At 33.8% G+C, this 12,527-nt stretch overlaps 1 protein-coding gene across 6 annotated transcripts; it reads right to left on the reverse strand.

Annotated features, from left to right (window-relative positions):
• Positions 1–1,011: 1,011 nt before the first annotated feature.
• LOC100814188 (germinal center kinase 1) lies at positions 1,012–12,163 on the reverse strand. 6 transcript variants are annotated; one of them, XM_041008382.1, is made up of 22 exons: positions 12,020–12,124; positions 11,816–11,929; positions 11,392–11,538; positions 8,743–8,799; positions 8,030–8,057; positions 7,829–7,951; positions 6,612–6,723; positions 6,426–6,463; positions 6,259–6,312; positions 5,781–5,849; positions 5,537–5,653; positions 5,331–5,399; positions 4,798–4,877; positions 4,437–4,565; positions 4,086–4,362; positions 3,413–3,502; positions 3,152–3,319; positions 2,727–2,845; positions 2,512–2,641; positions 1,638–1,756; positions 1,389–1,562; positions 1,012–1,195 (listed from the first exon to the last, which is right to left on the reverse strand). In XM_041008382.1, the coding sequence occupies exons 3-22, from the start codon at positions 11,484–11,486 to the stop codon at positions 1,156–1,158; spliced, it is 2,088 nt and encodes a 695-aa protein (XP_040864316.1). In that variant the 5' UTR covers positions 11,487–11,538; positions 11,816–11,929; positions 12,020–12,124; the 3' UTR covers positions 1,012–1,155. The 6 variants fall into 6 exon arrangements, with proteins under 6 accessions (XP_040864316.1, XP_040864315.1, XP_006594752.1 ...); XM_041008381.1 differs by having other exon boundaries at positions 11,739–11,929; XM_006594689.3 differs by lacking the exon at positions 11,816–11,929 and having other exon boundaries at positions 12,020–12,163.
• Between the last annotated feature and the right edge of the window lie 364 nt (positions 12,164–12,527).

The following is a 12,527-nucleotide window of genomic DNA, read 5'->3' on the forward strand; positions in this document are numbered from 1 at the left end:
AGTCACAGTGATTTGAAAAGTGTTAAGTCAAACGTTTTATTCACACCATCCAAGTAGAATCTTTCATCTGTGTTGCTGGGACCGTTTATTCTACATAACATGTCACATGCTGGAATTGTATTTTCTACTGTGTACTATATTTTACCACCATCTTGTCGAATAGAAATTATTAGGTTGTTCGAACCACCATCTAGTCCATAAACTTGACCAATTTCTATGTGATAGGTCAAGTGTTATTAATTTTTTTTGTCCTGATCGAATTTGGATGTGGTTATGGTGTAATTATAATAATTACACTAAAAAAATAATTGAGATTCTCATAAATTTATGTACTTATAAAATAGATTATGACAAGTTGTAATTAAATTTATGTACTTCAAAAAAAAAATATGTACTTAGAAAATAGATTATGACAACTTGGAATTCTTTAATCAATACAGTTGTTATGATTTCGTACTTACTGTTTTGTCCTCTAAAATTACTTAATTACTCTAGAAGGATTAAAGGATATCCTGAGGGTTGAAGTGCAAAATAATAGTTAGCATCCGTTTGCAAATAGGAATATTTTTCTAATTTCAGAAGAAAAAAAAAACTATGATGGTCTAAATAAGCTGGATTGAAAGTGATCACAAATGTTTTACTAGTACGTTGAGGTTTTCTTCTTTAAATGACTGAGTTCTCATTTGTTTGACTGTATTTAGATAATTTGCAAGTCTTTCCAATAGGTGAAATTGCTGCTACAATGAAGCGGTGGAGTAAATAAAATACCATTCAAAATTGAACTTTCACAAATCACAAGACATAAAATGATAAACAATGCAAGAAAAAGATAATTCGTAAATTGGCTTATTATCCCACTTTGCAGAGAGAACTATCAGAAAATACAAATCAATGTAGATTTTGTTACAAATTGCATGTAACTGAGAAAACCCTCATACAGCGTCGCCATCACTATGAGAAAAAAATAATTAAAAGAAAAAGTAAATTTAATAATAATAATAATAATAATAATAATAATAATAATAATAATAATAATAATAATAGAACATAGAAAAACAATTTCTTACAATAATATATGTACAATTAATTGAGAGAAAAAAAAAGGCATAAATAGAGACAACACACAAATTGGTATCTTGTAACTTCAAACTCTGCTCAAGATGGGTTTAGATCCCGTGAGGTTTGGCCCTGCCATCTGTTAAACAAAGAACCAGAGATTATTCACAAGCATATTCAATTGCCATAAAATGTGAATAAAAGGAGGGAATGAGAGAGTCATGCTCTTTATTTCACTAGCAAGGCTAGGAAAAAGTGCACCATTCATAACTAGTACTACACTACTACTTTGAATAAAGTTATTCACTGGGAAAATGATAACTTCCATAAACCTTGAGAGAAGAAATCTTGCTAGTGGGCTTAAATTGCTATTTGAATTATGTTCCTTGTTTTGTTGTTTCTTCCTGTTATCAGCCTCCGCATTTTGGGTTTCTTCAGCTGACTTGTTCTTGCTGAATAGTTGGCCTGCCAGTCCCTGCATGTCCTTCAATGAATCTTCCTTTGAACTGCACATACAAGAGAATGAGATACATATATTTTCCATTTTTGGTTTTTCTAAAGAACTTGAGTGGAAGGCAAACCTTGCCAATCGCTGAAGCAACTTTTTGACAAAAACATCACAGGATTTAGGTTTTGTACCCTCCATGTTTATTAAAGAATTGATAACTGCCCTCATGAGTTCTGGATCATCAGCAATGGCCTACATAACAAACACAAAACATAACAAAAACCAAGAAGAACAAAAAAATCTATTCACGCGGTAAGTTGCCAAAAGCATGCAAAACTTCCATCTTATCAAACAGAGTTTTCATAGTGTCCAATCATCCTCACTTTTCCGCCACCCCAGTCCCCCCCAAAGAAAATAAAATACCATAGAAGTTTCTTCACATATATTCTTTTTTAACTTCATTCTGTTTTTATAATGTAGGTGATTAATAGTAATAAGGCTTAATTATGTTTTTAGTCATTGAAATTTGGGGTAAATCCCTTTTTGGTCTCCTAAAAACAAATCATTTTAGTCCCTCAAATTCCCAAAAATACATTTTTAGTTCCTGGAGCTGGACGAAGTTAACAGAAGTGGTGGCATGTGCTCGGAAGTGGACACGTCACAAAACTACTTTTCAGCACTTCCATTAACGTCGTTTGGCTCCAATGACTAAAAATGTGTTTTTTGAAATTTAAGAGAAATGATTTTTTTTTTCAATTTGAGGAACCAAAAATTGATTTACTGTAAAATTCAGGGACTTAAAACATAATTAAACCTAATAATAATTTTCAATAAATAGTCAGTATAGCTCGTGAGTCATACTCAAAACTGAATAATAAACATATGAAACAATTTAAATTATGGAATCTAGAGGAGCTCTCTATTTAGAATGAAAGGAAGTCATAATATAATTTTACACTAACACGCTGCTTAGAAATATTATGGATAAAATATATGTAAGAATTTACCTCTTTTAATGAAGGAATAAGTAAAACAGATAACGGCACCGACGATGACATTATTTTAGCACTTTCTTCGCCATCACTAGCATGATGTGATCTTAACATGCTCTTGTGTGCATCATATTCACCATGCGGTCTGAAAAAAAAAATTCCCAAAGAATGTAGGTTCACATCTTTACTTCAGCAACAAAAAAATTACCAGCTCTTTGCTATGAATGTACCTTGAAGAATCAGAGCTACTAGCCTTTTGATCTCTTTTGCTTTCCTGTCTATCATTGTTGATTTTTCCCCGGGCAAGTCTCTCTCGAGCATTCGATTTCCTCAGGATAGCAGCCTTTGCCTACGGAGACAAACAGGCAGGAAAATGCTGTTTATAAGCAATATCAATCTGAAGTAATCACAAACATGTCAAATCTAATAATAAATTATAAATGAACATAAAGTGAAAAATTTTCGACACGGGTACTTAGGAAATGGTTTAAGAATATAGCAAGGGAAAATCATAAAATACTGTTCTACACTTCTACAAATAAATCAACAGCATCATGGAACCAAATCTATACACAAGAAGGGGGGATGCTCATCTTGTGCTAAATTGATCAACATGCAAGAGAAATTTACAAGTTATACCCCAGAGAAATGGTACCTCAGCAAGATTTGCTGCACTATCTTCCATTGAGGCATTTGAATTTCTGTCATTAAGTCCCAATCGAGACCTTGGTGTCTGTGGAGAATCAGACTCATCATGCTGGCCACGTAAGACAACAGTTCCACTTGAAGAAGCATCTTCAAAAGAAGCATAGCTGCTGCTAGACTACAGTTAATCAAAATTCTCAGTTTGTGACTTTACAGAACAGCTGTAAGAACTAATAAGTTTCTTATCAAAGTAACACAGCTTGAACAATACCAGAGAGCTCTGGTCACGAAATGCAGATGACCTTGATCCTTTTGGAGATCGAATAACAACAGTTCCTGATCCATTCCCAGATAATTCATCCTGCAAATTGATGATTTCAGAAAATCAAGGCAGTCCAGGTTGTTCAAAATGAATATTCAATAAGTTCATAGTAATTCCATCTTTACTTCATAGTTGACAATTTTTTCAAATAAGATTAATGAGGTGAGCTCTCTAAATAATTACACCACTTGAGAGTAGAGACTATATAATTGTTGTTTGTGTATGCTAAATGGGTAGCAACATCAGCTGTACAGAAATCAGTTTCAGCTCAAAGTATCTAAAAGCTCAGCGGGTAATTATTTAGAGTAAAATGGTTAAGCATTAATCACAGAGTTTAATGGTCATGCACTTAATTTTACACCGTCATCTAATCATAAATCACTGTTGATATGACTTTTAAAATAATTACCATAAAAGTCAACAATCTTACCATACATGGTAGGTTGTGATTGGATGATATTGTAAAACAGTGTATAACCCTTTTTCTCTTAATCATATATCCAATGTTTTATAAATACCAAAAACATTCAAAGGATCCTTTTTGGAGATGTGGCTGCAAAATATATAATTCAACTGATTTAGTTAACTTCTTTGACAAAGACGGAAACACAGAATCAATTACATCTTCAAGATGATTATCCAGATGCTCATCATGGTGGGGAACTCTAAGATCTCTTCCAAAGGAACTTTCAAGTGACTCATTAAGTGCACTTCTATTGACAGATACCCCTTGATAGCCCCTCTCTGGAGCTTTTCGTTGGGTAAGCTGATTATGTGAAACTTCAGTTTTCTTATCTCTAAACTGCGGTGGTCGAGAAACATTACGGAAGGTTCCAGTACCCTGTGATCCACCAATGCTGAAGTCCCATCCAGCACTTTTCAGGGTTTTACCCTGATCACTGCAAATTAGAAACTGTCCATAAAAAATTCAATATATATAAAATAAAAATAGTAGCCAACAATCATAACCTACCTGGGTCGATTATTTTCTTCACCTCTTGAATCTCTTGCCACCTTTACAGTACCTGATGCCTCCCCCATCCCACTTGGACCATTTCTGGGTGTCTCCTCATCTTCCTTTATTTGGTACTTTGGACGCTCCCTATAATGAAGCCACAAGGCATGATCATGTCAACCACAAGCTGGGGAATAATACTTGTAATTTTCAATTTTCTGATGGCTAAAGTTGCCCAGCAAAAGGGTTTCAGAAGTAAATTTTTTGAGAAAGAATGAAATGGAAGAACAAGAGGGGGGGGGGGAATTAATAGCCAAAAGCAAAAATAGGTAGAATTACATATATAAAATATAGCAAGACCTTTATCAATGATTCACACCTTATTCTTTCTGAAAGCTTTGAACTCTTCCTAGCATTCCGAATAAAACGGTCCTTGAGAAGTTCCTTAGCACTTGGCCTCTGGAATTGAATCCATTAAAAGGAGGGGAATTAAGAGCCTGACAGAGAGATCAACTTCACCAGTTCCACTCCAAGCTAGTCTAAAAAGCTTCTAATTAGGGAAAACTAAATAATATATCATATCAAGTTGACAGCTACAAATTTCAACAGGAAATAAACAAATAATTCTGTTATCCCAATTATTACTAAATTAGGATGCAAATTAGCATATCCTACGTCCAATATTTCTTATTATTACCTTTTCCCGCTAAAAAATAAATGTTCTAGAAAAGCATATTAAGTGTAAAAAGGAATACCGCACGGATTCTCATACAATCCATAAAGTGAGCATTTGACTCTATTTGAATCATAAAGCAGAACCTTTTCATTAACAATATATAAGAACTGCAACTATGCCAAGAGAACTAAAGAAAATGAAATAATAATAAGTGTATGAAAAGCATAGACACTTGCCTCAGCAGGAACCTTCTTTAAGCACAAAGAAACAAATTCTTTCAATGGACGAGAAAAATGATCATCTAGCTGAAGAAAATGAGATTAAATGTTAACTACGTTATGCTGGAAAAAATAATATCTCTGTTTGAACTTTGAAAAACTCAATTTACATAAAATGGTTCAAAACTTGAAAGATTGACTTGTTTGATACTGAAGAACTCAACCTGTGGAGGATTCTCTCGGGGTATAATGAAAAGCACTCTCATTGGGTGAAGATCAGCAAGTGGAGGCTCCCCCTTTGCCATCTCAATTGCAGTGATTCCCAGAGACCAGATATCTGCCTGCAAAAACAGATTACTCCAGTGATGATTCTAAGAAAAACAATGACTAACAAACTAAAAATAAAGGTGAAAAAACAGAACCAAAGAGAAACATAACAAAAGAGATTTAGACTAAATATATTACAACCTTCTCATTATATCCATCAGTATTCTGAATAACCTCAGGTGCCATCCAGAATGGTGTTCCTACAAATGTCTGTTATGATATAAAAAAAAAAATATGTATCCAGTCAAAGATGAAGAGCTGTAGAGTACTAATTTAGAACTCCAAGTGATTTTTTAATTGCACAAAGTATTAAATGCGGTAAGGACTACCACAGAAAATTACAGCCTATACAAGAAAAAAACAGAAATTCAAGATTCAGTTTGCCCAACTCATATTACATCAGGAGTAGACACAAAATATTCTGCACCATGTTTCCTTCACTTTGGGAGTCTAACTGAAAAAAAGAACAATTTTGTTCTCTTGAAAGGAGGTTAAGAACTTACGATTGAGATGATCAATCATAAAATAACAGACATAACTTTTACTCTAAATGTAATGAAAAAAAATACTATATCAATAACCCATCCACTTTCAATTAACTTCAATGAAATATGTTTACCTTTCTCCTTGATATAGTCCTTGTCAATTGAGCAGAAACACCAAAATCTGCAACCTGGTGACATTCCACATGTATGCAAGTCCGTATCTCAAATTATTACATGCATCATTTTTCAATGAAATCATAAAATAAACAAATTGGATATAACCTGTCAGAATATAACATACCTTTACATCACCATTCTCAGACAATAAAATGTTTGCAGCTGTATAATTAACATGTAAATGCTGTCAATTACAAAGCTAATGTAAAAACAAAAAAGAAAATTCCATGACTACAAAACTACATATAGACAAGAGAAAAGAAGTTTCAAAGTACGAAAAATTCAATGGCAATGGGGTTGCTTCTGATACCTTTAATGTCTCTATGAATTTTTCCTTCACTATGTAGATAATCAACAGCATGCAGCAAGTCACGTAGAATGCAAGCAATTGACATTTCATCAAGGGGAGGACCCGATTGGATCTACAGAAGCAAAACCAGAATTAACACCATAGAAAAAGATACAACAAACAAGGCATACAACCATATTGGAAATGTTAACAGACATAAATATGATAAATAGTGGCACACAAAAACTGGCCATTCAAAATATAATGATAGAAAATTAATAACAGGGAAAGTACAAAGAAGGATAAAAAATCTTCCTAGAACAACCAATGGAAAAAAAATAACAAAAGAGAAGGAAGATATAAGAAAAAAATTATAAGCATCTAAAGTCATACAACTAAATCAACCAGCATTAATCCACAAATTCTGTTGCCATAGACGATAACAAGGTTGTTGAAAATCAAAATATAATAAAACTTCGTACCCCATTGCCCAGAGGCTCTTCGCTATGCGAAGGTATGAGGGAGGGATATTGTACGCAGCCTTACCCTTGCATATGCAAAGAGGCTGTTTCCGGATTCGAACCCATGACCAACAAGTCACCAAGGCACAACTTTACCGCTGCACCAGGGCTCGCCCTCAAAATCAAAATATAATGTTCTGATTTATTAATAATAGCAGTTTATAGGCACATAATCTTTGATTCAAGCACACAGTTTTCAGTCAATTATTCCTCTGTTTCTCCTATTTTAACAAGGGTTATATTATAAACATACAAGAATTATAACTAATACAATATTATAATCCAGTTTTATGCATATCAGTTCTTTGGTCGATTGGAGTCTAAAGATGGAGTATTGAGTACTCAACCATTAGCATTTCCCCTAGGACACTCTGCGATAAGCTGAATGTTTATACTTTAAAAATTCTTGTAACTATTTTCTCTTATCAGAAATTACACACCAAGAATTCAAGTAACTATTTTTTCTCTTGGCTGCTCTCTAACAAGCATTTCATTCTCTTTTTTTAGCATTTTTTTAAAAGGATGGTCTCTTATCCTCCTAGCTCTTTGTAATCTTCTTTGTCTTGATAAAAAAATAATTATAAGAAAAAGTCAAAAATATATCAGACAGTTCAAGGATAAGCAGGGTAAGTCTCGCTAAAGGATGATTTCTGACAAACATCCATTTCAATTTTCGAGCACTTAACATATAGAAGCAAGCAAACAGAAGTAACCTACTAGATCAGCAACCGAACCACCAGCCATGTATTCCATTATTATCCAAAGTTTAGTTTGATTGAGATAGGAACCATAATATTCAGTAATGTATGGACATCGACATTGGGACAGAACAGAAATTTCCTGAAAATATTAAACAAAATCAAAATTAAAAAGTTGGGTACAGCAAATATCAAGTACAAGTAATCTACAGGATTATACCTTCTGGATATCGTCAATTTCATCCTCTCTGTGAAGTGACAAAAAGAAAGGAAAGACCAATTAGGAAGTATTGAGGAATAAATGCATATAGATTAAGAGCACAACACAGCAAAAATATGATGTTAATACTGCGTCCAGGGGTTTCCCATTCTACAGTTGAGCTAATGCTCAGTTTTCTTAATACTAACTATTGTTGAGAATGAAATCTCCTTCCACTCTTGTCCGTCCATTTAACCTAATCACTTGAACAATTATGTAACTAACTACTCTTAACCACCTAACACAAACCACCTGCTTTGTCTCCACACTTTTCATTCTTTTGTCCTGGGTCCTATCCATATTCAATTGTCAGAAATATGGCGGGAGAGAAAACTCATCTACCAAATATTCCTCTATTAGTATTATTTCTACCAAAATCTTCAACAGAATTAAGTGAACTGGAATGGTCAACCTGACTTCAGACTTCGCCCTCCCCTAGTACAAAGAGCTTATCAAGGATTGAAAGAAAAAGGAGAAAATGATATTTTTACAGTGTTATGTCCCAAAATTCTAATAGACAGGCAATCTTTTATGATGTAATGAAATGTGCTTTTCAACATATTTTAGGATTCTCATTGCTATAAAATTGGTTAGCAGCCCTAATATGTCCAATACAGTAGTTCCAAGAATTAAAGCATTCTAGGAAATAACAGAAGGGGGGACAACAGACTTACGATTCTTCTAAGTCAATTACTTTGATGGCGACTAGTTTGTTGAGCTCCCTGTCAAATCTGGAAATAAGATAGTACAACAAAGAAACAAACAACTCATTGTTCATGTCTGAGTGTCTAACTTAGGACAGTAAATAAAAGACGTTCAGAGAACAATAACTAGTTTTTTAGACCATGTCAATTTATAATTTTATTTTATGTTACAATGATAACTGACAACCAAAAACAAATAATCTTGTGGAAGTTCCTCAGATGTATTCGTTTATTATTATTTTTTTCTCTTGATTATATGAACAATATCCACAAACTTGCTAAAGTAGAAATTTTCTTCGATCCTTGACAGTAAAATTCTATTCTCACAGATTGTAACCAAACCAAATAAAAAACTTCGTACCCCATTGCCCGGAGGCTCTTCGCTATACGAAGAGCTCAAATAGAGCTCAAATAAATAACACATAAGAATTTTCAATGATCATCTTCAGACTATGAATTTTAGTTTCAATAACCTGGTCATGTCCATTAAAAAAATAGTTAGTTAAACACAACTATTAACTACTACCTACCAATAAGAACAAAAGCACGCACACATACATGCTTGACCACCTATATCTGCCAGCAAGGTGTAGCTCTCTTGGAACTAGACTCGTCATTTTAGGAAGCCAGCTATGAATTTTCTAATTATATATTTCATGCACAGTGTGACATGCTCTAGATTATACATACAACTTCAAATTCTAAACAAACACAAACAAACACAAAAAGAAAATGAAAATGAAAATCCAATATAAGAATTGCTATTATAATGGAAAAGTTAAGAAGTGAAACTGATCTGAAAAGGACATACATCCTTCTCTTTAAACTATAAGTCTATTTTGTGCTTTGTTGCAAATTTTTACATAGACAGAGACAGGCCTAGATCAAAGAAGAGAATAGTGGTAGGCAATAGATAGCCATCATTAAGCTTTGTCCAATATTTGTAACATTACATGGATAGACCATCTATGAGTGTGTTCTATAAGTTTACACCAAGGGTCAACTTTGAACCCTTGGATCTTCCTGGTTTAGACATTCATACCCAACATATCCAGGATCCAGTGCCCCAAATACATGTTTTTTTGCACATGATATAGTTCAGGCGGAAGAGTCAAGAGAGGAAATAAATAGTAAACTAGAGTTATAGAGAAAAATCACAAAGTTTCCATTTAAGTAGAAACAAAAACGAAGTACATGAAATGAAAATTCAGCAAGACGTGCTCTAGCATAGGCTTGGAGGTGAACTTTGGGAATCATACCATATCACAAGTAATACAGTTTAGGTGTCCTACATCTATCATACAAAGCAATAGAGACATTGAAACAGATGAATGCTTCAAGATTTACTTGTTGTAGACACATGCCGCTTAAGCTAAAAGGAAAGCTTTACCGTATAGCCATAAGACAAGCAATACTTTATGATACTATATGTTCGATGATAAAATGCCAACAAGAGCATAATAGTAGAATAGATGAAAATGCTGTGTTGGATTTAATATTATATAGAAAGAAAAAAAATCAGGAAATCACGTATTATGGAGAAATTTGAAATGGCAATATAGAGGAAAAGTTGGTAAAAATGTATGTTAGAGTGTAACATGGTTTGGACATATTACCAGAAGATTAATAAAATCTTCAATTATAAGAGTTAATCAAATGGAGGATAGCCCAATTAATAGGGTAAAGATAGACAAAGAAAGACTCGAAGTGAAACAATTAAAAAGTATCTAAGATTAAATAGCCCGAGTAAAGAATTAGTTTTATACAGAGCACAATGGCATTGTCTGATTCATGTAGCCAACCTCATCTAATAGTAAAAACTTAGGTCATTGTTGCTGTGTTTATAGTAATATTTAACACCATTTATCAATTATCAAAAAACAAAGATGCACATGATCTACTTCTTTTTAAGTAACAAACAAATGCAATTAGACACTTGCTCTTAAAAAAGAGGCTAAATTTTACTTTCGGTCCCTCTACTATGGCTAATCTTTATGCTTATTTCCCAAATTCTGGAGAAAGAATTTAAACTATCCTTGATAAGATACCATTGTATACATTTTTTTTTCAATATAAACTATTATCCAAAAATTCCATCCAGTCCATTCTATAGTGATGTTTGTCAAATGTTTGCATACATTAATGGCTCTTTATTCACACTAGCATCAGAGGGCGAGCTCTGGTGCAGCGGTAAAGTTGTGCCTTGGTGACTTGTTGGTCATGGGTTCGAATCCGGAAACAGTCTCTTTGCATATGCAAGGGTAAGGCTGCGTACAATATCCCTCCCCCATACCTTCGCATAGCGAAGAGCCTCTGGGCAATGGGGTACGAAGTTTTTTATTCACACTAGCATCAAATCACAAATTTCACGCATTTTAGAATCATATGATATCAAATGAGCATCTAAAAAACAAGTTTAAGAATTTTTATTAACAAAACAATCCTCAACATTATTCCACCTGCAGAAACAACAGGAAAGAAAGCCCTACAATAGAACTATTCATTAACCCAATGAACAAGCAATGTGCATATACAATTACTGCTATGATTTAAACTCAATGTGCAAAGTTAGTTTGACTCTGCAAGGCTCAATAAACCAGTCCTAAAACTAACACCTACGCTTTATAGACATCTCCGAATGATCCCTGTCCAATAAGCTCCAATGAACTGAATCTCGATCCTGAGGCCTCAACTAGACCTGCCACATCAGCCATTCTCTCAGCAGCAAGTACTCAAAGCCTCATACACAGACTAAACCACATGCACCTGAAAAACCAAAGAGCACAACTCAGAGATGTAAATAGTGAAAATCACAAATCTCAAATCTCCCCACATTCTCCAAATTCCACCAATTAAAATAAAATCAAAACCAAACTTCCACATTCAAAAATATCATATTTCAAAACAGCAACTTTAATTTGTAAGCATCAAAGCGAATTAATCAAATAAAAAAAAAAACTTTATACACAATTGCACAACCCCAATTCAGCCTCAACTCAAATTCTAAACGAATGAATCAACAAATCAAAGCTTAATAAACAACAATTGAAAAAAAGAGGCACGATGCAGTGAAGCTGTGGACTGAAAGCAAAGCATGTGAGAGCTCGGTGGAGCAGTGCAATAATTGTTAGGTGGAAGTTAGGATGCAAAATTGACTCTGCAACAAAATGGAATGCGCGAATGACACTGAGATTTCGTTCGCAGAGAAATTAAAAAAAAAAAAGGAAAGCGAAACCGCAACACCCACATCGAGATTTGGCAACAGCAGAATGTGGCATTCGAATTAGATTCAAACTTCGTGACCCGTGAAATGAATACGATTCGGGTTAGTGACAGTTTAAGGGATTGCAAAACCACTTCAGTTTCAATCTACACCGTCCAAATTTTTTTATTGCAAAAAGCCTAGCACCCATCACAACAAAACACGTGTCTACTCCAAATATTTGTGCCAGCTACCACCCACTACCTTAGGCCTCATTCAATCAAGTTCTAATATATCACACTTCCTTGTTGGACCAAATCCATCCAATTCCGCGAGAGCACTGCTGGGTGCACGCAGCGATCCAGCAACATATTTTTGAAAAAAATTATAAAAAAAAATACTTACAAATTACGTGATCCTATGACTCATACGGATCACATAATTCATATAAGTTAATTTGTATGGATTACGTGATTTGTAAGTTTTTTTTTAAAAAAAATCAAAAATATATTTTTTAATATGTTAATAAATTATTTTTTTAATAGTAAATATT

This window comes from Glycine max, chromosome 13 (genome assembly GCF_000004515.6).
Source record: "Glycine max cultivar Williams 82 chromosome 13, Glycine_max_v4.0, whole genome shotgun sequence".
Classification (NCBI taxonomy): Eukaryota; Viridiplantae; Streptophyta; class Magnoliopsida; order Fabales; family Fabaceae; genus Glycine; species Glycine max.

Coding starts and splice junctions, on each gene's coding strand:
- LOC100814188 (XM_006594689.3), bottom strand. CDS start 11,486: ATGGCTGATGTGGCAGGTCTAGTTGAGGCCTCAGGATCGAGATTCAGT. Junction 4,566..4,797: donor AAGCTTTCAGAAAGAATAAG/GTGTGAATCATT, acceptor GCTTCATTATAG/GGAGCGTCCAAAGTACCAAA. Junction 2,642..2,726: donor AGTAGCTCTGATTCTTCAAG/GTACATTCATAG, acceptor TTTTTTTTTCAG/ACCGCATGGTGAATATGATG.